A 24,760-nucleotide genomic window follows, 5' to 3' on the forward strand; every position below is an offset into this window, starting at 1 on the left:
CTTTTGCAACTCTGACATGTGGGCTAATTTGAGCACACCTCTCCATGCGTCATCCAGCTCGTCACATCGTCTAGCCGCTGCAGCTGTTTACTGTCACCCGCAGAATTCAGTCACGCCAACTAACAACCGTCGTCTGCTTCTATTTTTATTTTACCCCCATTCTGAGAGGATTATCCCTCTTATCCGGGAGTTTAACCTGCCAGGTCACGATATCACCCCATATCGATAGTCTGCCAACTTTTAGATCATGCGGGCTAATTATGGCGACAGCTTCCCACCCAACTGGCACCATCGCCCAAAGGACCTAATTAGCTCCAACGACACTACCTACCGCCATTACATCCGAACTCCGTCAACTTTAGTTCACGCCAATACACTCGACGGAGCGTTGGTTTGCCATTAATCCGGGGTCTACGGAGTACACTGCAAACCTACCCGTCAGTAACGAACGGTCTTGCATCGGCGGCTCGAACCAACAGCTCGCCGCCTCGAGGCAGCACCCGGCCTGTACAGCATCCGTGCCGTACCTACCTTGACTAGGTTTCTGCGCACGCGGTCATCAGCCAACAGCCCAGGGTCTTTTTTCTTTTCCTTCGCAACATGATGCCTGCCTTTCTGCCCGCTGACAATCACAATCATCGCAAAATGTTCACGATCGTCGCCCATCGCGTCTCTCGAGTCTCAGGGGGCCCATGGCTCGCGGAGTGCGCAACAATTATCTGCCCGTCCCGCAGTACGGATACACTACGTCCCGCCTTCGCCGCAGTAGAGCCCGCCGTTCGTCAGCGTCCGTCCCGCGGAAGACGCAAGTTTATCCGGTCAGACGCCACATGTGCCTCGCTGGCCGGGTTGCCGTTCTGTCAGACTGTCAGTGCCCAACTGATTGATATCGGTGCTCGCTATCACAACCTCATCTACATTCGACTCTTCCATTCGCATTGTCAGCTCGTGCGGCACATATAACAACACTATTCGGCATAAATATTTATTCTCTCGCAGCCAAATATGGCATGATTCAACGATCGGCGTGGCCAAGACACTGTTTTTGTGCCTCACCCTCGGGCCCTCATTACCCCTTGTACATGACGGATACTACACTGCGGATATGGTGGCATTGAACCATTCGATTGAGTTGAGGCGATCGTCGACTTCGGTTGCAAGGTCAACAGCCTCGTTCGTACCTGCTTTCAGCCAGAAAGAGGCGACAGAAGGACGCCCCTGTCACGGTGCAATCTCCTTTTCTCCAGATCACACATATCTGAGTACCTTGTTATCGAAGAAAGTTAATTCTTTCTGAGTCACAAGTACAAGAATACAGTTTTAATAAAACAGTGTAGTGCCCACCCAGCACTTGAATTGAGATGCTTTTTCAAGCTTGCCATGAGAGAAAGATGACTGTACTGCTGACTGCCTGCCATCGAGGTCCGCAAGTGGCGCTGTGGCTTCAATCGCTGTGGCTTCAACCGTGATGGCTTCGCCCGTGATGGGCGAAAAGTCTGGTTATGAGTCCCTTGAAAGCCTCTCATCAAGAGCTATAAGAGCCTCCGAGTTGAGTTGAAATGCTTGCCAAGATACCAGATCACACATATCGTTTCCCTCCACTACCTATGTCGGCTTTCATCTTCTGGAGTCGTCAATGGCAGCGAGCAAAACCCCGCGCCGTTGATTGGCGGACAGACTTTGAGGCGTTGAGGTGTGCCCATCATCCCCAATCACTGTCCTGTTGTGGCTAGATTAATGTGATGTGATGTGAACAGCATCTTTGAACCTTGAGGGTCGAGATATCGGATTGCAGGGAATGCGGCCGCTAGATTTTGCGGAGAACAAAAACCACGCCTGGGCATCCCAGTCTTCCCGCTCTTCCGCTAACAGCTCGCGAACGGCGCAACATCGCGTCGCTTCTGGACCCCAGCCACGCGCGGCACATCGACACAGATCCTAGTCGCAACCTACGGCCTCTAGTCTGTCTCTGGGCTTATTGTTTGCCTTTGGCGAAAATATTACGTCCGTAAACATGGAGAAGAAGACGCGCGAACTAAGAAAGATCGCGGCATTATTCAAAGCGGCAGACAAACCTTTGTGGTCGACTACCTAGCAAATCTCACAAGGCCAGGAACACCCTGGCCGACATTCTCAGCTTTGAGCTCCGTACCGTACGGGAGCACTGTACCAGATCCATGCTCTCCCGCCCTCCCGCTGAATCTGTGGATCTAAGCTTCCAGGTCCAACCCCCAACGCCGCGATTCACTCAAATACTGTGTTGTATTGCGGCACAGAATCACAAATACAGCGCATACTGCATTGCAATTTGGAAGAGAACATGGCCCCCGTGAGGTCAGATTTCGGACCCCAAGGCACAATAGGAAAGTTTGCATGATTTTCAACGTCGCATGTCTAGACATTACGGGATGGCATGCAGCTGACAACCTTTCTCTTCAACAATCGACAATTCAAATAACACCGAAGATTTAGCATTCTAGGCCCTAACATCGGATGCATTTCAACCAACAATGAATTACGAATTTGATGTTGCATTGAGGATACGAATGACAAAGGAAACCTTGAAGAGCCATCTTACGGACAATGCCTCCCATTGTCTGGATAAATTGACTGCTTGCGATACGACTCGTGGCAGATGGATGCCAAGCACATTGCAGATGATAAGCCACGCCCTCTGTATCGGCTCGCCTCGCCCTGTCAACTACGAGATGGCAGCCATTTTCGACATGCCACTAGTGGAGCGCCAGTTGCGGACCGAAATCACGATGACCTGCATCCGTCTCGCTCAGGCCATCCGCGCCGCATCGCCATGCGATCTGACGAAGAGATTTCTAGGGGCTTGCAAACGGTCACAATGCAACGAGTTCTGGTTCTGAGACTCGTCAACACCATCACAATCGCCTTTCCAGCATCGAAATCCACTGGTTGACATGAGCGGGAGAGTCATCCATCCACAACAGTAGTGCGAGGCTCGCATTAGTTCGCCATCATGTGAGAGCGCGTGAAAACGTGTTCCAGCCAACTCATTGGAGGACATGAGTTGCGCACTGGAGACATGTCTGGAGAACGTCGTTTCTCACGAACACACACAAGGTAAAAACACCCTCGAGAATACGCCGATTCATTCGAGGATGGCCTCCCCCAAACCACACCATCGTCCGCCATACTATAGCCATCAACCCCTGCTGGGCTCAATTGCGGGCTGAGGGGTGTGTACAAGGTGCACTGTGCCCCAGCCCACGTTAGGGTTAGCCATATTCGATGATCCTCCTCCAGGATCAGAAATTGAATGCGGACGCCCTGCCCAATTGCCTTGGAACATGGCCTGGTCTTGCACTGAATCTCGAATGGCCATCGGGTAGAGTCGGCCGCGGAGCATAATTATCGACAGTCAATTCTCCATTGCTGGGATCTCCTTCCGCCATTCGCATTTCGGCCTCTTACTGGTCGCTGTTTAACCTCAATCACCGCCAGGTGTTTCTCTGTGCGACCCGGCTCCGGTCGGACAAGCTCTCTATGGATTGCCGTTGAAGGGACTGAGACAACAGCGCAAGGAAAGATTCTTGATCTGGCCGAGACACTGAGGCATTGTTGAACACATGTTCTCCCTGTCTCGCGGAAATGATCGGATGAGGTCATCCAAGGGCATGCCAGACGACGTGAAGAGTCGGTGAAGAAGGCAAGACTGCATATGATTCACAAATTCTTGTCCCGTCGGATACCGCCACGGCTTTTTTATGTCTCGGAGACGCATCGAACACCACCTGGAATGAACATGGAAGATGGGGATGCAGTAGCGGGAGCGTGCTTTATGCTTCCCTGCAGAGCGTCACACTGCTAAGGCAAGTACGGGGTCGACCTTCACAAGTTCACAGCACTTTTAGGCTATCTTATGAGTCAGCGGAAATTCTCTGCGCTGGCCTCTTGTCGTTCCTCGAAGCGCATTATTGCTCCCTTACATGTGGAGATGTGTGGTGCTTCACCGACACCGACACACAGAAGTTGATGTTGCGCAACTGGTTGATTGCCGGCCGGGAGAGGGGTTGGAATTTCTGGGACCGGAATCGGCTGCCACCATGGTAGCAATGGCAACTCACCAATGCTTTGACTTTTCCAATGTCATTATCTGCGCCCCAATCAGATGTGCTTTTTGGACGCTTCGATTAGCAGAGTCAGATCCTGTATCCGGAGAGAGAGAGAGCAGAGTGGTGGTGTCAGCTTCCCAAATTCTGCAAGGTCCGATACTGCAGCTCTATCAGATATCACCGCATCCCAATCCGCCAACCTACAAGAGTGTGGCAGCAACCATATTTCGGACATGGCATGTATCGCATATTTGTCTCAACGGCTCTGCGGGGTAGAAAGCTGGCCACCAAGGTCTTGTCGTACCACCATCTCCAGACCGTCCATCGTCGTCTACCTATCAAGAGCACATTCTGCCAGCCCCCTTTGTCCCTCTTGGGATAGGTATGGCTCGCTGGATGGAGACTCTCATCCAGCAAACAAGGCCAAGAGTTCCCATTCCACGGCATCAAGCTATGGAAGCTAGCGACGGGTGCATACATACGAATGCAAAAGCCCAAGAGACCTGCTGCTGCTGCATCAACCATGTCCTCTCGTCACACTTTTGACCGCCATCTGCAGGGCTTGTGAGTATGAAGTCATACGTGGATATGTGACTGAGGATTCATTGACTGTTGAGAGATTTCTTTGCCTCTATCAAATTTGTCTGGCAGCAACGGTGAGCCAGTTGCGCAGGTCATGTGCCACAGCTACAGCTTTTGCCTGGTCACGTTGTTCGCTATTGACACGGAGCGATTGGGCGGTAAGTAAGTATCCAGAGGCGCGCATGATTTGCGAGCTGAGGGCAAGGCGAGACTAATGATAAGCGATCCACGGACTGCGCCGACAGTGACACGCAAGGTGGAGGATGAGGAGCGCAACGGGCCAACTGGGCGAAGAAAGGTCATCTTTGGGCGTGGCAGGACCCATTAAGATCCGAAGCGTCCCATGTCAGTCCAGTCACCCAAGAGGACCAATTCCAAGACGAAATCTCGCCTCATATTGGGACCTTTCGTAAAAGAGGCTTCTCGCAAGGCCATTGGCCTCGTCGAAAACCCCCGGACGGAATGGTAGTCTCGGTTTGATGGGGATTTCTCCGATGGAGGCCCGATGGGCATACTGAGTGGCTGAGAAGACCAGTGAGGGGAAGTCAGTTGATCGTGAGGGTGGGGTCCTGGCCCTGGACCGTGGACATTTGAGAGTCGAGACTCGTCGGGATCGGAGGTGTGCGGTGGGCTGTAGGTAGCCGAGGGTGCAACATGAAGGAGGCAGAAATGGGGAGAGGGGGTGTAGATGTGGCTGTAATTCTCCCCTTTCTTTCTTTTTGGGCCTCTCTCTACTGCGTATGGTTGACGGACGGTCAAGTAAGGTGGCCGGTCACGGTGTAGCACTGATTTGCTCGTCCCGCCATACGGGAAAACGAACTGCTGGGCAAGAAAAGCCGCACGATGCAGGACTTCTACGGGCCATTGCATTCCTTGGGAAAGTTTCCCAGCCAGAAGGATTCGGGTGGCCGTTGAGAGGACGGCCATGACGGGATTGGGCAGGGCGCTCACATGGCTTGTCTCGTCTTGTCTTGATCCACATGCCTTGACCAGACTAAAGGTGCGAAGTGTCAAAGACATAGCTAAGACTACGCCTGTGTGGTGCTGGGCTTGATCCTGGGGGGAAAAAGAGACTTGATAAGATTGGAATGTGATGACAGCTAAGGTCCGATAAGTGATGGGTGGTGGGCCGTGGGCGGTGATAGTGACACAAGTCCGCGAACAGCAGGCGGTGGGCGGCGCATTTTGGGGGTTCTCTGCAAAGGCCGCGAAAGGCGAGAAGAGGGTGCCAAGCAGGCATGGGAACTCAGGCATGGATAGCTAAGGTAAAGCTGTACAAGTACTACGTAAGCTGGTTGTATCGGTAATGGTATGTAAGCTGGGCACTAGCGAACCACGAGCGGACGGGCGGGCGGGTTGAGGAAAGCGTGCAGTGTGCAGTGCAGCGCAGTGCAGTGCAGCTTTTTTCTTTGCTTTTTTTATTGCTGTGGCATGCGGCTTCAAGCTTGTGTGGTGCGAGGTCATCAGGAAACAAGAAGAGAAATGGACGGGGAGAGAGAGAGGTGTGTGTGCCGGGGAAGCTGCTCGTCCTTGCCCCTGGTCCTTGTCAGTGGTATCCTTGCAGGTGATGGACAGGGCACGATGGGAATTTTAGCTCGAATGGTGTGGGGGCTATGGGCCAGAAGAGTCGAGTTCGAGGAAGTACGGAGTGTATGTACCAAGAGGCAAGAGCCCATGTTGCGGGCGGTGGACTGAGCGAGGGTTGAACGAGGGTGCGCAATCGGGTGTTGTGGAGTTGTGGATGACTGCCCAAAAAAGGTGTGAAAAGGAAAAGCATTGAAGGTAAGGTGAGGTGAGGTGAGAGACGTATCCGTTCGGATACAGCAGAGAGAGGAAGAGAAAGAGGATGGCAAGGTCTCATCCCGGCGGATGTGTGCCACACCCCCATTCCCCTCTTTCCCTTCTGTCTCCTGCCTTTCCCTTTTTTTTTGTGCTTCACGCCGTTGACGGCCGGCGACCGGGGGGTGGTCGTCGACATGCCCCACTTATTCAGACGACAAGCGAACAGCGAGTGGCCGCCAGATTGAGAAAGACGGGCGCTTAAACGCCGCCGTAGCGGCAAGCCGGGGGCAAGGATGTATGTACGTATTCCCGTAGATAACTTCACGGTATCCCGATTTTCCAACCAATGGCGTGTTAGCGTTCCCTAAAATAACATCCCACGACATTTTGTTTCTTTGGATTTATGGCCAATGGGAAGCTCCAGCGCCTGCCTCTTGCTCTTGCCCAAAGTCCAGGTCCGTCGGCTGGGCGCTATGCACGAGCTTCTTTTCCCGTCCCCGGCCAATCAGGTTTACACTTTTCCCGACCTTTGCGCCGTCCTAGACCCTCTTTCTCCCGTTCCTCGCTTCAACCTCTGTCTCCTCTCTCTGTTCGAAGTTCGAACCACCCCCCTTCCATTCACGCATCCTCACAGAGCAGAGACAGGTCCATTGCTGAGTACTGACTACTACGCTTCCCCACGCCTGTACGAGCACAGCTTCCGCCCACTGCTGCTGCTGTGCTGCCCTGTGCCTGGCCAGTTGCCTGTGTTGGGATATGGGGGGGGGGGGGGGGACGAACGGAGTACATGCCGCGTCCTGCGTGGTGCTTCGCTGCAAGTGCAAAGTGCTTGCTGCCGGTTGTGCACCTCTATCCACATGGATGGCTGCCCGGCTACACACCCCCTTTGGCCGGGGAACCACCAGCCCTTGAAGCGTTCCCTCTCTCTCTCACTCACTCTCTGTCTCTCCTCACATCTTCACCCAACAACTAATCGACGCCGGTATCGTCGCCTAGGACCACCGCCGTTGTTCAGGGTTCAATGAATGGTCGATTCATGGGCTGGGCCTTTGCCCGCTCGGCCACACACACACGCACGTAGGTACACGCAAGCGCACTCTTCTATCTGCCTCTGTCGTCTCTCCAACCCAGAACCTAGCACACAGAACCTAGATACCTAACCTGCCCACACACCACCCGGGCTATTATTATACACTCGACTGGTCTGTTCAGAGTGCCACCATCGGCGCCGTGTGCAAGTGCCACAGGTCGAATCACACCAGAGCCAGCATGCATATTGGGGAACGAGGGCATGCCATGGGTAGGTGATGGGATACCTGTGCGTGCTTCTGCTGCTGCTGCGTATGTGCTGTGATCCGACTCTCTCTCAACCACCATGCTTCCACCTCCTCCTCCTCCTCCTCCTCCTTCTCAACGGTCAACCACCCCCCCAGTCTCACATCCCTACACTGCTCCGCCGTGCATGGACACACTAGACATACATAACTCGCGGTAGGCGCCCGCCTTGTACCGGCTCCCCTCCTTCTTCTCTTTTGCGACCCGTTACATACCAAACGAGCATATTCGGCTCTGCTGGACCTCATATCTCTTTTTCCTTTAGGCATCTCCTTTTCGCTGGTCTTGTTTGCTGGCCCCGAGGCGTATTCAACCTCCCCATAGCTTGCACTGCGTGCCGCTATCCCCAAGTATCTACAGGCTTCATAGAGCAGAGTACTGCCGGCAACGGCTTCCCCCCTCGATTCCCAGCTGTACGGGAAAAAGCAAAGAAGAAAAGGGTACCAAAATTGCCACGGAGGAGGCTGTCCTGCGCTGTAGACTGCAAGTCAGATATAGCCAGTCCACGCCCTCTTGAACATTCCTCCACCCCACTTTCCGTATCTGGGAATAACCACTTACACACATACACACAAAATGGTGAGTTGAGGAATGACAGTCAAAACGGGGGTTTTGCGACGCGGTGTGTGGCTTTTGAGGCTGACTTTGCGCCGCTAGAACTACACACAAGAATATGAAAGAGGCGAGCGTCGCCTGCGCCATGAGATGCGCGAAAAGGCGCCCATGCGCGACACATTCTTTGGCATCAAAGCCGAGCCGCAAAGGCCAACGTCGGTGGCGACCGAGTTCATGGACATGGAATGGGACGACGACGTGCTCAGCGAGTTTGAAGACAACTCTCCTCGGATCAGTGTCAACTCTGTAAGTGATTTTGTTGGAAGCGGCAGTGGCCCCGTCTCCAAGAGGGCTATAGCTAACGTGTGTGGGCGCAAAAAGTCTGGCGGCCAGCCAAGTATCACGACACTCTCATCCTACGATGAGGTGCAGACGCCAAGATCGAGTCAAGGGCGGATGATGTATGCGACAGAGATGATGGAGTCACCAAACAAGAACATTGAGGGTCCTTCCGGCCCGCACCTGTTCCGTGCTTCCACCGCCAGCTACTTTGACGAGGCCATCCTGACGCTGTCCCCGGTGACACCCAAGACGGCGCGACCTTTCGATGAGCCATTCCGACACATCAGACCGCAGCAGCCGCCGATGCCCCCATCCAGACACCAGAGCGGTCCCTTTCAGTTCACGTACGAAGAGTTTGAGTCGAGGGAGCTCGTCTCATGGACGCCAGAGATGGTTGCGCAGTCGATGCTCAATGCTGGCATTGAGCTCTCGGTCGCCGGCCGCTTCGTGGAGAACGATATCAACGGGCCCATCCTAATTACGTTGAAGTTCGAGGATCTCAAGGAGTTGGACATTCCGTCATTCGGCATGAGGACGCGCGTTTGGAACCAGATTCAGGTCTTGCGCGACAGCAGACCTAGCTCGCCACGCGCCCCGACGCCGATCCAAGACGAGCCGAGCCGAGAAGTCAAAAAGGAGACTCGCGAGGTCCGGGCGGCGGAAAGGCAGCAGACGGACGACTGCGGGATGAAGAGGAGCAAGAGCAGCAGAAGGCGGCCCAAGAAGCCGTCGCACGACGATATCATCACGCCCATGGAATCCGTGTCCATCGTCGGCATCGAGCAGGTCGTCCCCAAACCGCACCAGTGCCCCAAGGGCGAGAACTGCTCAAAGTGGAGGAAGCAGCAGCGCCTCATCGAGGCCTTCAAGAAGGAGCACCCCTTTGTCGACCTCGACACGGAACAGGTCGTCATCACCGGAAACCCAGGCAATCCGCACACTGCCAGGGCCCTCGATCCTACGCAAATCCTCAGGCCTGTCTCGGACGCCGTCCCGTCCGTGGTGGCTTCCTCTGACGTGCTGGGCCCCGGCAACGCCACGCCTCTGCAGTATCTGCAAGAGGCTGCCCTCCGCAACGTCATCTCGAGGGACCCCCAGGACAATGTGCGCCAGTTCCTCGACTTCCAGAAGCACGAGGATACCACGGTGCCGCCGACACCCCCCTTCGAGATGGGCTTCCCTGCCATGAAGGCCCAGCCTGAACGCCTCCGTCACCTGCCGAAGCTCTCCATCCCGGGTAAGCAGGCTCCTCGCGCCAGCCCTCTCCGCGCCTCGACAGTCCCTCCTCCGTCAGCCCACCCGGAGCCGCTCTCGACACCCCCGTACCACCAGCAGCAGCAGCCGCAAGGCTTCGTCCCCTACCACATGGACCGGGCCGAGGCCATGTCTCCGGACCTGCAGAGCCCCATCAACAACCCCTACCGCTTCGGGACTCCCTTCTCCGAGATGGATGTCCCCGTCACTGCCGTGCCCATGGACCGCATCGCCCGCGACGTCTCCCAGTCCGTTCCTCCTGAGATGAACTACCGTCCCGGCGTCTCCAAGCAGCAGCAGCCGCCCCTTTCCCGCACCCAATCCCGCTCCTCTGCCCGCCGCCCCTCGTTCCCCGTCCTTCCCGCCTTGAACGAAAACACCGCGACCCCCATCGCCCGCACATCACCCAGACACACTTCCCCGCGCACATCCGTCCGCCCTCAACCCCTCCAGCAACAGCAGCCTCTCCAAGCCCCTCCCCGTGTGAACTACCCCTGGTCCCCCATCGAGCGCACAACCCCCTTTGAGCAAGCTATCCCGCCCATTACCCACCTCGCGCCCTCCCTCCCCGTCAAACAAGCCGCCTCCGCCGCTCAGCAGGACGGCGTGACCTTCCAGGGCCCCATGAAGAAGCGCAAGACAAAGATGCTCCGCCACGAGTGGAACGACACCTTCTGCACCCTCAAGGGCACTCGTCTCGCCGTCCACAAGGACGCAAAGACGGTCGACCGCACGCTCGAGTACGTCGACGTCGACGACTACGCCATCGCGTGCTCCAGCCTCGCGTCGCAGAGCAAGCTCTCCGCCGCCTTCAAGGCCGTCCACTTCAGCTCCTCGTCGTCACACAGCCGCGAGAAGAGCGACCCCGTTGCGGCGTTTAGCTTCCAGCTCATCCCGCAGGACAAGGACAAGGAGTCCGCGGGCGCCAAGCTGCGGAAGCGCGGGAGCGCGCTGCACGGCTTCGGGCACGGGCACTCCTCGAGCTCCGGGTCGATCCCCGCCGAGGGCGCCAACGGCACGGGCAAGACGCATCATTTTGCCGTCAAGAGCCGCGATGACCGTATCGATTGGATGCGGGAGTTGATGCTCGCCAAGGCGCTGAAGCAGAAGGGTGATGGGTTCGAGGTCAGTGTTAACGGCAACATGATCTAGACCTCCCTGTCGAAACGATCCTTTCTCAAAAGCCAAGAAAAGCACCGAATATCCGATAATGACTTGCGTTTCGTGTTTAACGTCTGTTTTTCACTGTTTTTCATCTTCACTTCAAGCAAAGCAAGCCAGCAAGCGAGCAACATTTGCCTCGGGGACTTTATTCCTATTATGAAAGGTCGTCATTGGTACACTCTTTTGCCATATTTTGGATTTCTTCTTTGAGAGGTCGAGCTTCTCGGGCACTATGAGAAGCTTGAACCATCTCCCTCGTCTCCTTTTTCCATTTCATCTCCTCTCTTGCATAAGTCATCTGGAAAGCGGCATTTGTTACATCCTTGAAATCAGATTCTCCCTCCCCCCTCTACCTGACGCCGGGTATATGACTCCTTTTTTTCCTCTATTTATTACAACAGGGGGGGAGGGAAAGGATAGGAAACCCGGGGATTTTGATCTGGACAACTCTGTTGAGGTTCCTTACTGAACATAATTATTCTATTTCTCGCTGTCTCTTATTTCTCTGATGAAAACCGAAAAGAAAAACAAAATACCAAAAAGAAAACAACACGTACGGAATGGAAACGGAATGAAATGGAACGAAAAGACACTCCTTTGCCCTTTTTTCTAAACATATTACTTACTACTGGGAGGGATTACCATGATACCTAAGTTAACTTTTTTGTTATAGCTATTTGAGAGAGTTTGGTTGCAAAATGAAAAATAGGGGGGGACCTGAACAGGAGCCGAGCCGCTGTTGTGGGCGACGCTCCGGGATCTCGGTTATGAAAATGAATACCATTTGCTCTTTCTTCTCGTGACTTTTGAAGCTGTGAAGACTTCCCTTGTGATGTGATGTATCAGAGATTGAACTTTGGTCTTTGCTCAAGAGAGAGTCTTGGCCTGGCGCGAAATGCAGTCAGGGGAAACAGAGTTGAGAGGAAGAGGGGGGGGGGGGGAACGAGACGATGAAGAGTCTTTGCTGAGTTGAGCGATTCGAATAGAATCCATCTATCAAAGCCTTTTTTTTTCCAAGTTGAAGAAAAGATGAAAGGCAAGGGCAATGGAAGGTTTACTTGTGGGTGAGCTAATTCGACCCGGTGAAGCTCATGGGGATTCTCTGCAGTTTCCGTCTGACATAGTGGCCGGGCCCTTTTCTGGAACTCTGCATAAAGAACGGAGCATTGCGGTCCTGTTTCGTTGCTTCGCTTGCGGCATCAATGTATGCGTAGAGAGGCGTGGAGGTAACTTTACCTTGCCCCTGGGATCGGTTTCAAGATACCAACAGGGGAAAGCTTTTTTTTTGCATCACCTCTAGCCGGGCGCGGTTAGACGAGGCGCATTATCTCGAAGGTCCAGTTGAGGACCATCAAAAATTCCTTCCTAGGTCTTTTCTTCCCCTTTCCCTTGCTGTCACTGAATGAATCAAGGGCAGCTTAGGGTAGGAGAAGGTATGGTCTTGCCAGCAGCTATATGGAGAGGCCGAGGGGGATGAGCCCGGTGGTACGACCAAGAGTCGTACTCAATCTATAGAGCACATCTAAACAGTTTGTTCGGTTCAGAGTGATGGCACGATCTTAATTGCCAGGGGGGGGGGGGGAGTCTTTAAAGTAGTACAGGAATAGTACATGTTACTCTGCAACCACCCATCTTCTCTATATGTGCAGCGGTTTCTATTCTTACAGTTTCGTCTTGCCTTTTTTGATAATTCCTACATGTAGTCCGCCAGTCCGTCGCCCGCCCCCGACTACTATCCACACAAGATCTTGCAGGACTATAGGGGGGATATCTCCCGTGTCGATGGACGGGTCTCTCCTCACTTCTCCCCCTTTCGCCCCAACTCTCTTCAAAAAGCTTGGCTAAGCTCCACTATAGCGGCTTTTAGGTCGCATAGTAGTCGCGCCACAGCCATCATTCCACCAGCTCTCGCAGCTCCCACAAGTCCGGCGATCACTTCTCACCCCCGCCTCCTCCTTTCTTAGTTTACCGCATGAACTGTGGCCGGGAAGGAATGTCCGCCGCGAGGTTGACGGCCTCCCAGTCAATCACCTCCCACCACGCCTCAGCAAACGCCTTCTTGCCGCCGCGGCCGCCGACGCCGAGCCCGTAGTCGCGGATCCACGTGTGCTCCCACGTGTTGAGGCACAGAAGCGGCACGGCGTCGAGCGCGCCGGGCGGCTTCGTTCCCGGCCTCTGGGCGGCGGCGCTGCGCTGGAAGTACTTGTTGGCGGAGCCGCCCAGGCCGACGGTGTTCATGTCGGTGCTCTGGAGGCGCCAGTGGGCGCCCGGGTAGGGGGAGCCCGCGAGGTAGGTGGTGAGGATGCGGTAGTCTTGGTGGCCTGCCTTGACGAGCCAGACGAAGCCGGGACCGAACATGGAGGAGGCGGTGAGGATCATTTCGCGGCGGAGGGTGTCGATGGAGGAGAAGGAGTGGGAGAGCTCGGCGGCGAGGGACTCGGGCATGGGTTTCGGGTTCGGGGTGATGTTCTTGAAGAAGAAGTGGGTGTTGTGCGCCATGGAGGCGTTGTTGAAGACGGGGGCTTGGGAGGGGTCCTGGGCCGAGGCGAGGAGGATTTGCTTGACGTCGCGCTGTTCGAGGTCGGTGCCTGTGTTGCTGTGGTTTAGTATATCTCTGGTTGCTTTGTGTGTCACATTGAATGTGATTGGAACGATTCGAGATTATCATGCGACGGGAGCTAGGATCGCCAAGTTAGGAGAAGGAGAACAGCGTAGACTGACCTGCAATCAAGGCATTGAGCTTGTCAAGGACAAGCGTCATGTACTGGTTCCACGCCATATCGTAGCCGTCGGCCGACAGCAGACCCGGCACGCCGTCCTTGAAGTCGTGGGAGAGCTGGGGGACGTAGTGTATCGAGCGCTGCTGGAGAGGTCTGGCCGGTGCTGCTCTGGCGGCGGCGGCGATGCTCGCGCCGATGCGCGGTAACCTTAATCGTGAGAACATTATTGTGGTATGTGTATGTCGGATTTCCTCAACCACTGGTGGATCTTGGGGAGGACGGTCGTTTGGAGGGGCGTGGTAGGGAAGTTGAACCGTGTCGCCGACGAAAGGGAAAGCTGTAGGCCGGGAGCTTCGACGATGGTGAACTTTTTTTGGGACGGCTGTTCCCGCGTGTCCAATTGGCGCGTTTGTTTGTGGCCTTATGATTGAGGCGCGAAGATGTTCCGATGTTTTGTGGGGTCTTTTCGGGGGTGGGTCTATGAGCCGGGAGGCACTTGGTGATGGCTTCAACTTACAAGATGCAACTTCCAACTTGCACGGCATGACAACTAATGAGGAGCATCTTCCGAAGAGTTAGGGAATAAAGACAACCCTGTGTTGGATTTTCTTGTGACTTGATCCACTGGAAGAATCAGCGACCGGCCACTGCTCAAGCTCCTCCCGGATGGTTCGGTTCTAAGCCGCGAATGCACCAACATCGACTACAAACCCAATCTTCAATCAACGTTGCCACTCGTCATCCCGCCAATCCTTCCACAATCGTAGGCTATCATTGTCACGACCAACGTTTGAACAGGCACACCAACGTAACCGCCAATTTCAAAGCTTACGGCATGGGCTCGGTTCCAGCCCACGGCGACTGAGTAACCGCCCGCGCGCCCGCTCGTCTTACACACACCACCACCAAAGACTGACTGGGCGCTTACACAGTACTGAGAACCACCCATGAGCAAACAAGGTCGCTGATCCTCCTTCCGCGCTCTCTGTCAAGGGCTCGCTACACACTCACATGTATCTTCTCTCGTCAAGCGTCATCGGACAACACTTCTCACTCCACTGGCGAATGCTCCCAACGGGCCGAGATCCAAAATCAGCAAATCACCTGATCCGCTCCTAGCAACAAGAGAAATCAATGCCGACAATCTTCTTCAAACAGTGCATCTTCAACTTAAGTGCTGTAATTAAATATAGCCTACATCGGAGTCTCCCCCATTCGTTCGTCGCGAGGAATGTCAGAGATCAGACGATCGAGACTACCTATACCTAGTAGGGGCGATACGGTTGGACAGCCGTCGGCTCATTTCGAACCCCCCCCCCCCCCCCCCCCCCCCCCCCGTTCTCGGCGTGGAGGATAGGCGCAAGAAGAAGACGATCGGAGACTCCCAGACCCTGGTGGGGGGGTAGGGGTGGGACCCCGCGCGGGCCTTTTCCACCCCCCCCCCCCCCCCCCTCCCATCTCAGACCGCGGCATGCTGGAAGGTTCACAACAGTTGGGACCGGCCAAATAGACGACTACCTCGATGCGACTACTTTGACTTCTTCAACTTATGGACCTATGGCTTTGCGATCAACTTAGAGGCGCTCATTCTTGTTCTTGTTCACGCTCCTTCTTCCTCAAGTTTTTATTCGGTCAACAGGCCTAACGTTGGCACTTTGTTGGACAACATCTTCTTCCCCGACGTGTACTCAACTATCATCAGCGCCGGGGTTCGCTCATCAGACTACGGGAATTGTTGAGCGTTTCTTTGCTATATGCCAACACGTTTCCCGATGGTCGCTGCTTCTTCGTTATAACTTGTACTTCTTTTCACTGATACAGGTTTTTTTTACAAGATATATGTTTTAATTCTTAGTATTCAAAGGTATGGCCATGGATAAACGCCCCGTTACATGCAGCCCAACACAACCCTATGCCGAATGACAGCCTGATCCCGCGGAAATCCCCACGGAGCATCACCGAGGAGGAGAAACGTCATATACAAGAAAAGTCCGCCAGCCTCGTGGCTTCAAACCTCGTCGTCTTCAATCATGCCAAGGACATCCAATTCCGTCTTCACCAACCGCTCAAACTCTTCCCTGTCGATACCGGACGAACGAGCCAGCAGGAAGAGACTGCGAATGCTCCTCGACACGTGCTGCTTCACGCCAAACTCGTTCTGGTCCTGCTTGCCCACGCTCTCCTCGAGCTTCTCGACTAAGCGGCTCCCGTTGCTGCTAGCGCTCGAAGCCGGGCGCGGATGAAGGAGCACAGCAGCCCTGTCTTCGTCAATTTGACTATGAATCGAGGGCGACCGCGGGGGTTCAGCCAGTGTCCAGGAGCCGTTTGTCTCGTTCAGACCCTGATCCGAGTTATGCTGGCCTACAACAGCGCCGAGTCCTAGAGGAGGGGCCGTTTCGAAACCCTCAACCTCTTCGTCGGGATCGTGAGCGTCCATTGCCGGTTGTACTGAATCATATTGTGCATAGTACGCATCCTCTGCCGAGTCGGTGCGGAACTGGCCCAGCTGCGACGCCTGTGGTACGTGCGGCGCGGGGGAACGCTTGACGGCGGCGGGGGACTCATTTGCTGGCGTGCGGGCAGGAGTTGCGTCGTATCTGTCCCAGTAGCCATCGTCCTCATCGTCATCCGCCTCGGCAGCGTCATTGTACGCTGAGCTGGCTGGTGCCCTTGACGTCGTCGTCGCCTTTGACTTTTCGTCTGCATAGGCCTTTTCGGCCTCGGCGATGGTCGAATAGCCGCCAAAAGTTCCAAAGGGTGCCGCCTTGTCGGTGACGCTAACCTCGCCGATCCTCCAGCCGTCGCCGCCGCCATCCTTGTCGCCGACGCAGTAGATGAGTTGGAAGGTCAACTCAAGCTCCTCGAGAGCAACAAAGGCCTGCAGGGTCTCGAGATCGAGCCGCCTGTACCTCGTCTTCGCGTCGTATTCCCAGTCTACCTCGACCTCGCCAGATACCGGGTGAGGCTCTAGCCTGCCGCTCTGAACAATCTCTGCCAGGCGCGCCGCCTTGTCGGTGTCATATGCGAGGAGACGGAGCCATGGCTCGGTGCTGGCCTCTGAAAGAAGTTGGACTCTTTGCCTCAGGATAGGGCTGAGAAGAGGCAAGACGCCGATGGCGGGCTGTTTAGAAATGCTTGCTGGCACGAGAGCAGGCAGTAATGGAGCCAACAGGCCGCCGATGTTGGGCATTGGTGTGGTAGTTGAAGCCATGTTTGTGGTCGTGATACAGATAAGGGTATGCTTTCAGAGATATCGCTCCCTCGCGGCCACTCCTTGCCGGGCGGGGAATGTAAGATATTTGAGGAGGCGAGATGCCACTGGTTGAGTCTGAGCGACTGTGGTGGTTGGTTGTGTGTATGTGTTGGCGGCGGCACTCGTGACAGTAGGTATCACATGCGGCAGCGCTACTGGGTATCCTGGTGTTCAGTTCAGCCTGCCTTGGAAATCTCTGCCTTTGTAGTTGGGTCTGGGTAAAGTGGTAAGTAAGTAAGTGTTGTAAGATATGAGGTATGAGAGTATACACGGTAAAGAGAGGGGATCGCAGAAAAGAAAAGGAGGAAAAGTCGCGACTATTATGAGAAGCAGGTGTGAGAGGCGAGGCGAGACGACAAAGTCTAAGGTAAGGAAGGTATGGTCTCCGTCGAGTTACGCAGAGTCGGCGGCCCCACGCTCGATGGCTCCGTGGTTCCCCCCTCTCCCGTCCCAGATCCCAAGGAAGCCAAGGGCCAACAGGTCCAGATCCACCTGGAAAAGGCTGGTGTCGACCTTCCCGGGTGACGGATACTGCGTAAGGTGGTGAGTTCGGTCGGGGGGCTGACCCCACAGTTGAGGGGAGGCAAGGGCGGGCAAGTCGCCAAGGCAGGCGGTTCTGGCCAATGCGGAGGCACATTCAAGCAGGTCAAAGGCAGTTGCGACTCCGCCCTGAGCAGTCGTTTCGGACGGAGGGAAGTTGACCACTGACGGTCGACCCAATGCGACATGACTACTTCCCTGCGTGGTACCTCTCTCCGAACTTTCCTCCACTGGCTACTTGCCCAGGTGTCCTTGACAAAAGGCGAGCTGACCAATGACACGCTGCTGAGGTCTCTTGCACGTGTCAAGACTCTTCATTGCTCATGGTACCAAAGGTGCCAATTTGCAGACAATGGGATTTCCGGCTCCAACTTCCGTATGTCCTTGCCTTCTCATCCACGTCTCGTCTCATTTCGGCGTGGCTTGTTTGGGGCTGCTACCTAGTCTCACGGTTGTTTTTTTTTCTGACGCTGTGTTCCGTCTTTCGTTGCCGGCCCTGTCTCTGTTTCTCTCTCTTCCCAAAATATCCGTACGTGTTGGAAAAATACCCGGTATCGGTACCTTATTCTCTTCTCGCGGCTTTCCCGGCGTCTCGTAACAGGAGTTGCCGAGCATTGACGAGACAAAGACATTTGTCAGGACTGCTTTCCCACATGGCATTCACTCAGTGACCGCATTGCCATGTCTTTTCTAGACTTCTTCCTCATTTACCTATGTCATCGCTATCACTGAGGCGTACCTAACATAGTGACCCGTGCAGCACAGGCCCCTGACTGAGGCGCTCTTCCTGTAATTTCTTCTTCCTCTGCTCTACCTTATCGTGTCCTCTGTAATCATCAAAGTTTTATCAATGTAGGTCACGAGGGTTCACCTACCATCGTCACAAGACAGCGAGTCTGAGAACTCGAGATATGTCACCACATTCCTTCTCCCGCAGGCAAGTCTCGCAGCGAGTCCCGTGAGATAGCCAAGCCCCCCTCTCGTCTCTTCTTTTCTTCTTCACTTTTTTTTTTCCGATCGTAAGTATGCCATGTTGAAATTGAACTTGCATTTGCATATTGCATCTGTCCGTGGTCTTCCATCGCCGCTCGCTCTCTAAGAATCTCTCCCGCTATGTTTCCCTCCGCACGGGTGAAGGGGACCAGACCCTGCGTGGCTGTGCTGGCACGGCTGGCTAATCTGCTTTTGGTGACTTTTCATCCATCTAGCAAAGGCTCAATGCGAGGAAGATGCCCCTGTTGCAGCCTGCAGCTTGCAGTCACGCCCACAGTGGAGCCAGGCCGCAGTAAACATCCCCCGAGCTGCAGTGGCCAAGTGGGAGAATCGAGAAGGTCCCGTCCTTGACAGCCCGCTATCGTCGAAATTGCGTCACACTGCTTGGGGTCTCCTAGCATTTCGGGGTCGGTTCCATCCAGGCAAGGTAAGGAAGCTGGGGGTGTTTGCGCGCGATAAGGCCAAGCAAACTTACCTGCTCGGACCTTAACTAACACTAGTACTCAGAGCTACTCATCTTACGTACAAACGAAAAAAATTCCACACGCGACGAATATCAACGGAAATTCCAGAATAACAGCGACATCTAGCGAACAGACGTTAGAAGATTGTTCGTTTCTTCACAATCCCAAAAGAAAATCGCCGATTCTCAAACACGCTCACCATCAATTGAGACCCCTCAGCCTCATTGCGGAAGCCTCAATTCCTGCTGTTTTAGCTTCCCGTCATCGCCACAGAGCGAAACGAATCACGACGGACACCTCGCCGTGCCATCTCGGATCGCGCCACTTGGACGGACACCCACAGACGACACCAACCATCTGACCTTGGTAAACCTCGCACACCCGGGCCCGAAGCCCACTTGTCCATCGCCGAAGGTCAGAGGCAAGCGAGCAGCCGCCTGTCCGCTCTGCTTCTCTCTGTCATCCATTCCTGCTGCATCTTAGAGTTTCTGCGCCAGGTCCCACGAGGACACTACCGGATGCATGTCGCCCAGCGGCGAACGCCTCAAGGATGAGGTAAGGCTAGACCTAGACCTTTCCACGCCTGATGTGACGGTCTCTCCGACCTGTCAACGACCTCAAGTCACGTCACGATGCTGACACACTGTTCGCGCCCAGGGCTCCCGTCTGCAGGTTGTAACGGCCGGCGCCACCGCCGGCCTGTTTGCTCGGTAAGACAAAACCCAACGGTTGAGGCTTAGTGATTCACGCTGACCATTGCCCCCTTTTGTCGCGATAGCTTTGTCATTGCCCCCCTCGATGTCGTCAAGATCCGCCTGCAGCTGCAGACGCACTCGCTCTCCGACCCTCTGTCGATCCGATCAGCCAGGGGCGGGCCCGTGTACAAGGGCACCCTGAACACCATGAGGCACATCATCGCCAACGAGGGCATCACTGGCTTATGGAAGGGAAACGTCCCCGCCGAGATGATGTATGTGTGCTACTCGGCCGTTCAGTTCACGACGTACCGCACCACGGCGCAGTTCCTCAAGACCGCGTTTGAAAACCGCCTACCGAACGCCGCTGAATCCTTCATCGCCGGAGCCGCCGCCGGCGCGGCCGCCACGACAGCCACATACCCCCTCGATCTCCTACGAACCCGATTCGCGGCGCAGGGCAACGACCGGGTGTACACGAGCCTCCGGCGCGCGGTGGCGGATATCTATCGGGACGAGGGCCCGCGCGGCTTCTTCCGCGGCCTCGGACCCGGCGTGGCGCAGATCGTCCCGTACATGGGCATCTTCTTTGCTCTGTACGAGGGCCTGCGGCTGCCGCTGGGCGATCTGCACCTGCCTTGGGGCGGCGGCGACGCCACGGCCGGCGTCGTGGCCAGCGTGCTGTCCAAGACGGCCGTCTTCCCGCTCGACCTGGTGCGGAAGCGCATTCAGGTCCAGGGGCCGACGAGGGCGCGGTACGTGCATAAGAACATCCCCGAATACCCCGGTGCGGTGCGCGCCATGCGCATCATTTTCGCGAAAGAGGGTGTTCGCGGGCTGTACCGGGGTCTCATGGTGAGTCTTATCAAGGCTGCGCCTGGGAGCGCGATCACGGTTTGGACATATGAGAGGGTTTTGAGGGTGTTGCAGAGACTTGATGGTTCTGATGACCAGCGGTTTTGAGTCTTTCTACACGGATAAGAAGGAGAGAAAATGAGACACTAAAAGTTGCGCGTGGGCCTAAAAAAGCATGATACCCCTTTTTAGAGAACGGGAATGGGATAGAGAGTTTCCTTGTACAACAATCTGAAGGTTATAGATACGTCCTTCACATATAGATAAGACGTAATACACAAAGGCACATTTGGTGCGTCAGGAGACAACTTTAGCCGCCAGATGGCTGTCATTCATTTCTGTGACGAGTACACACACCTGACTACGGGACTAACACATAGATCTTGCAGGAACCCTCAACGGCGTGGAACCTTTGCTTTGCTACCTGTAGGCGGGGGATTTAAACACGACAATCACAATGAGATGAGGAAGAATGGAGTTCCGAACGAGAGATTAGTTGCTTGATGGTGTTCATTCTTTGATCAAGGCCGGTGGCGAAAGCGCCTGGTGGCTCAGCGTCCTCGAAGGGCTGTGGTTCCCATTAGATGACACCCCCATCCACGGAATTGTCCATCTTCGTATAGTTCGAAGCGGCATGACACCACTGGTTGCCGATTCCCATTGCGTTGTATCGGAATACTCTCCAGCCTCCGACGGGAAACGGAGAGAGACGTGTGACTTATTGGGGCTAGTACGTGGTGAGGTGAGACTAATCAAGGCCGATGAATCCCATCTCTTTACCGTAGCTAGGGTACGTCTGGAAGCCATTGTGCGCATCGCACGAGGGCTTGAATTGGGTGTGGTTGATGTGTTCCACGTTCGGCAGAACTGACTACCTTGAATATGGAATAGACGACGGCTGCCCCGGGGAGGGGCCGACGAGACGTCGGATCTCTCATTATGCAGGGTATTTTTGCCATTGAATCGCTATCTAAGTTATGTCCAGAAGAAAACGGGTAAGCGACGTTGGCAGGTAGATTTAGGATATCTCAATGGCTGTTATGGAATGGAGTCCAAATTCAGGGTCCCTAACTCTTATCTTCATTATAACAGATACGCGATGCATTTGATTCCCGTTTTTTACTTCCAAAAGAGCTGGTCAACTATGAAGTCTCTTAGGGAATCGATGGTCTTATGGATCTTACGATTCATACGTTAATGAATGAATCTCATGCAATAGCATAGCGTGCTGCCTCAGAGACATTGTTCATCACTTTATGTGCTTCGTGATTAGACTCACTGATTGGACTCGACTAAAAAAATGAGTCTACAAGTGGACTCGAACTGAAGACCTTCAAAAAGAAGAAGCCACCAGGGTCAATTTTCTTTGGGTTGAGGTCGGGAGTGGGCAGTCCCAACTATTAGGCCAAAGAGATCTCCTCATCCGATGGTGGCAGAGGAAGCAAATTACCGACCTAAGGACCATAGGCGGTCACTGAGTGTATGAATACTCACGTCTATTGATATCAAAATATGTATATTCGTCCCACCCACCATGATCAACAACATACACCGATTTTCTCATTACCTCATTACTTCTCCAACGTCCCATTCTCCTTCAACCCAACAACCTCACCCGCATTGACCTTATCCGCCCTCTCCGTGCACTCCTCAATCACCCGCCAGAACATGGGGATATCCAACCCGCGCGGTATCCTCACGCCCTCGCTCCCCGGCGGCAGGGCTTTCGCGACGGTCCGCCCCAGCTGCGACTTGCCCGTCTTGGCCTCTTCCAGGTCGCCCTCCGTGATGACGGTGAGCTCGAAGCGCTCGTGGTACTTTACGCAGTTGCCATTTTTGGCGTCGTAGTCGTGAAAGGGGATCTCGTGCCGCGTGCCCGTCAGCACGGCGGCTACGGCGAGGGGGTCGTGGAGCGGGGGGCCGGCTGTGATGCCGAAGACGTCGCTTTTCGCCATCTGTGTTAGTATCACCTGCGATATTCGTGATGAGGCAGTGGGAGGGAGGGGACGAGTGTAAGTGAATTCTGTGTGTATACACATACCTATACGTCTTGGCGAAGAACATGAGGAGCTCAACCAGCATCTGCCTCAGCGTCGTCTTCCCCTTGCCCGTCTTCTCCCCACCGTGTGTACCATACAGAAGCGCGTCCCGCACCTCCTCGGTAGCAAGAACCTGATGCGACAAATCCAACGGCACAAGCGTCGTCTTGGCCGCGAGCGCCTTATTATGAAACACGGCAGCGGCGGCCTCGGGGTCAATGATGATGTTGAACTCAGCCCACGGCGTCCAGTTACCCACACGGGGGACACCGTCCACGACACCGAGTACAATGTCGGTGAAGCCGTCGCCGATGGCGCCGCCCATGATGCTCAGGCCCTTGAGGTGCGCGACCAGGTCCGGGTACTTTGCGAAGAGCTCTGCGACGTTGGTGAGGGAGCCTGTCGCGACGAGCCAGGCCGTTCCGGCGGGCTGAGCGGAGAGGGCGGCGGCCATGGCGTCGATGGCGGGTACGGAGCGGTCTGCGTCTTTGGAGGGTTGGGGGAGGAGGTCGGTGCCGTCTAGGCCGGATTCGCCGTGGATGTCGGTGGCGGCCTGCATTGGCGGGCGGGACATTGGCTTTGCGGCGCCGACGTGGACGGGGATGTCATTGTGTTTGCCGATTGCTGTGAGGATTGAGGTGGCGTTGTTTGTGGTTTTTCTGAGATCGTAGTTAGTATTGTGATTGAGTGATCATGAGATGTATAAGAGATGCGGGATGCAGGATGAAGTTTACTCACTCGAGGGGGGCGTTTCCGAAGACGGTTGAGAGGCCTAGCAGCTTTATTGTTGGGTGGTAGGCTGCTAAGAGGATGGCAAAGGTGTCCTGTGGAACTAATTAGTACCGGCTTGACGGTGTTCAGTGATGATTTGTTGCAGTATGTCTGACTTGTCACCGACACCTGAGTGAGGCAGCGTAACATCACAGGGACAGGATGAGTGACACATCACGAAGCTTAGGACAGACAACAACTCACATCATGGCCGGGATCACAATCCAGCCAGACCGGCACCGGTGTTTCGGGCAAATCGAGGTCAACCATGATGGCTCAGGGTAAATGGTTGTTGAGGATGACAGGTATGTGTGTGTGTGTGATTTGTGTCTTATCACAAGAGGCAGTGAAACGGCACAAGATTATGATGAAAATGATGCTCTGTACGGATACGTGGGTTTTTGGTGTTCCCTCGGCAAGGTGAGCAGACCACGGATGTTGTCGCCGGTGCCGTGGGGTTGCGCTTTTAGTTTACAAGCCCGTGTCTGGTGTCCACTTTCGGTGGATAAGACCAAACCAAACGAGCACGGGGTGGTGGAATGGAGTAGAACACTGCGCAAAAGGTAAGGTATTCTGGGGCTCCAAGGATGGGGGCGGGGAGCCGGCCGGTCTACAGCGGGTCTGCGGACTGCGGAATTGCTGGTGACGAGTCGAGAGGAAGCAGGAGGTCAATTTTAGGTAATGACTTGGATTTTGGACTTTTCCACACAACGTTTGGCCAATCCCATCAGGACTATGATGTCTGCTCTGTTTCGGCTTCTTCATCTAGGTAATCCCAGTGGTCGGGAGTCATGGGACAAGGGAAGCTTTGCGGTTCCATGGTTCTTGGATGAATCCTGCGCAAAATAAAGTCCACCGGGTTTTTCTTACCTCACGAGCTCACTTCACAGGACGAAATTAGTCTTGGGGCGGCGGGCAGGCAAGCACCGTGGGCGGAGTCGGGCGGTCTCTGATAAGTGAGGCGGTGCCCTCCGAGCGCCGCTGCAATTCGACCTGCGCCCGTTTCGGAAGGTCCAGCAGACACACAAACACAAACACACCCGAGAAAACAACCTCCCGTGCTTGCCGGGCCGCTGGAATTCTGGGAAGCTAGAGCCTAGCTGAGTCACCCTGAATCTTGACTGTCTCGACGTCCTGCTGTGTATTTGAGCTCAGGGATTTGTGCTTTGAGGATGATTCGTAGTGAGAAACCGCCTAACATATCTGTAGCGATAGTCTTCCGACGGTCCAGGGGTTTAAAAGTCCATGTAGAAATCAACATTCTCACACGCTGGGCGGTAAAACAGGACGATTTATGTGGTCGACGCGCTCTAATTTGGGCGCGTGAAGGG

The 24,760-nt window shown here is 54.8% G+C and overlaps 7 protein-coding genes across 7 annotated transcripts; 4 read left to right on the forward strand and 3 right to left on the reverse strand.

Moving 5' to 3' along the window:
- Positions 1 to 4,141: 4,141 nt before the first annotated feature.
- CTAM01_00319 (uncharacterized protein) lies at positions 4,142 to 4,549 on the forward strand (the record flags this gene model as incomplete). Its single annotated transcript, XM_060516372.1, has 1 exon — positions 4,142 to 4,549. The coding sequence occupies one exon, from the start codon at positions 4,142 to 4,144 to the stop codon at positions 4,547 to 4,549; it is 408 nt and encodes a 135-aa protein (XP_060388998.1).
- Positions 4,550 to 8,360: 3,811 nt separating this feature from the next.
- CTAM01_00320 (PH domain-containing protein) lies at positions 8,361 to 11,087 on the forward strand (the record flags this gene model as incomplete). The annotated part of the gene is made up of 3 exons (XM_060516373.1): positions 8,361 to 8,363; positions 8,442 to 8,645; positions 8,721 to 11,087. The coding sequence occupies 3 exons, from the start codon at positions 8,361 to 8,363 to the stop codon at positions 11,085 to 11,087; spliced, it is 2,574 nt and encodes an 857-aa protein (XP_060388999.1).
- Positions 11,088 to 11,607: 520 nt separating this feature from the next.
- On the forward strand, positions 11,608 to 11,712 carry CTAM01_00321 (uncharacterized protein; the record flags this gene model as incomplete). Its single annotated transcript, XM_060516374.1, has 1 exon — positions 11,608 to 11,712. The coding sequence occupies one exon, from the start codon at positions 11,608 to 11,610 to the stop codon at positions 11,710 to 11,712; it is 105 nt and encodes a 34-aa protein (XP_060389000.1).
- A 1,352-nt stretch (positions 11,713 to 13,064) lies between these two features.
- CTAM01_00322 (superoxide dismutase) lies at positions 13,065 to 14,043 on the reverse strand (the record flags this gene model as incomplete). The annotated part of the gene is made up of 2 exons (XM_060516375.1): positions 13,065 to 13,687; positions 13,821 to 14,043. The coding sequence occupies 2 exons, from the start codon at positions 14,041 to 14,043 to the stop codon at positions 13,065 to 13,067; spliced, it is 846 nt and encodes a 281-aa protein (XP_060389001.1).
- A 1,784-nt stretch (positions 14,044 to 15,827) lies between these two features.
- On the reverse strand, positions 15,828 to 17,030 carry CTAM01_00323 (uncharacterized protein; the record flags this gene model as incomplete). Its single annotated transcript, XM_060516376.1, has 1 exon — positions 15,828 to 17,030. The coding sequence occupies one exon, from the start codon at positions 17,028 to 17,030 to the stop codon at positions 15,828 to 15,830; it is 1,203 nt and encodes a 400-aa protein (XP_060389002.1).
- Positions 17,031 to 19,591: 2,561 nt separating this feature from the next.
- CTAM01_00324 (uncharacterized protein) lies at positions 19,592 to 20,727 on the forward strand (the record flags this gene model as incomplete). The annotated part of the gene is made up of 3 exons (XM_060516377.1): positions 19,592 to 19,624; positions 19,727 to 19,779; positions 19,848 to 20,727. The coding sequence occupies 3 exons, from the start codon at positions 19,592 to 19,594 to the stop codon at positions 20,725 to 20,727; spliced, it is 966 nt and encodes a 321-aa protein (XP_060389003.1).
- Positions 20,728 to 22,190: 1,463 nt separating this feature from the next.
- On the reverse strand, positions 22,191 to 23,699 carry CTAM01_00325 (inosine-uridine preferring nucleoside hydrolase; the record flags this gene model as incomplete). The annotated part of the gene is made up of 4 exons (XM_060516378.1): positions 22,191 to 22,563; positions 22,661 to 23,317; positions 23,397 to 23,482; positions 23,634 to 23,699. The coding sequence occupies 4 exons, from the start codon at positions 23,697 to 23,699 to the stop codon at positions 22,191 to 22,193; spliced, it is 1,182 nt and encodes a 393-aa protein (XP_060389004.1).
- Positions 23,700 to 24,760: the final 1,061 nt, after the last annotated feature.

Source organism: Colletotrichum tamarilloi (assembly GCF_030869305.1).
Source record: "Colletotrichum tamarilloi strain Tom-12 chromosome Unknown Scaffold_1.1, whole genome shotgun sequence".
In the NCBI taxonomy this organism is placed as follows: domain Eukaryota; kingdom Fungi; phylum Ascomycota; class Sordariomycetes; order Glomerellales; family Glomerellaceae; genus Colletotrichum; species Colletotrichum tamarilloi.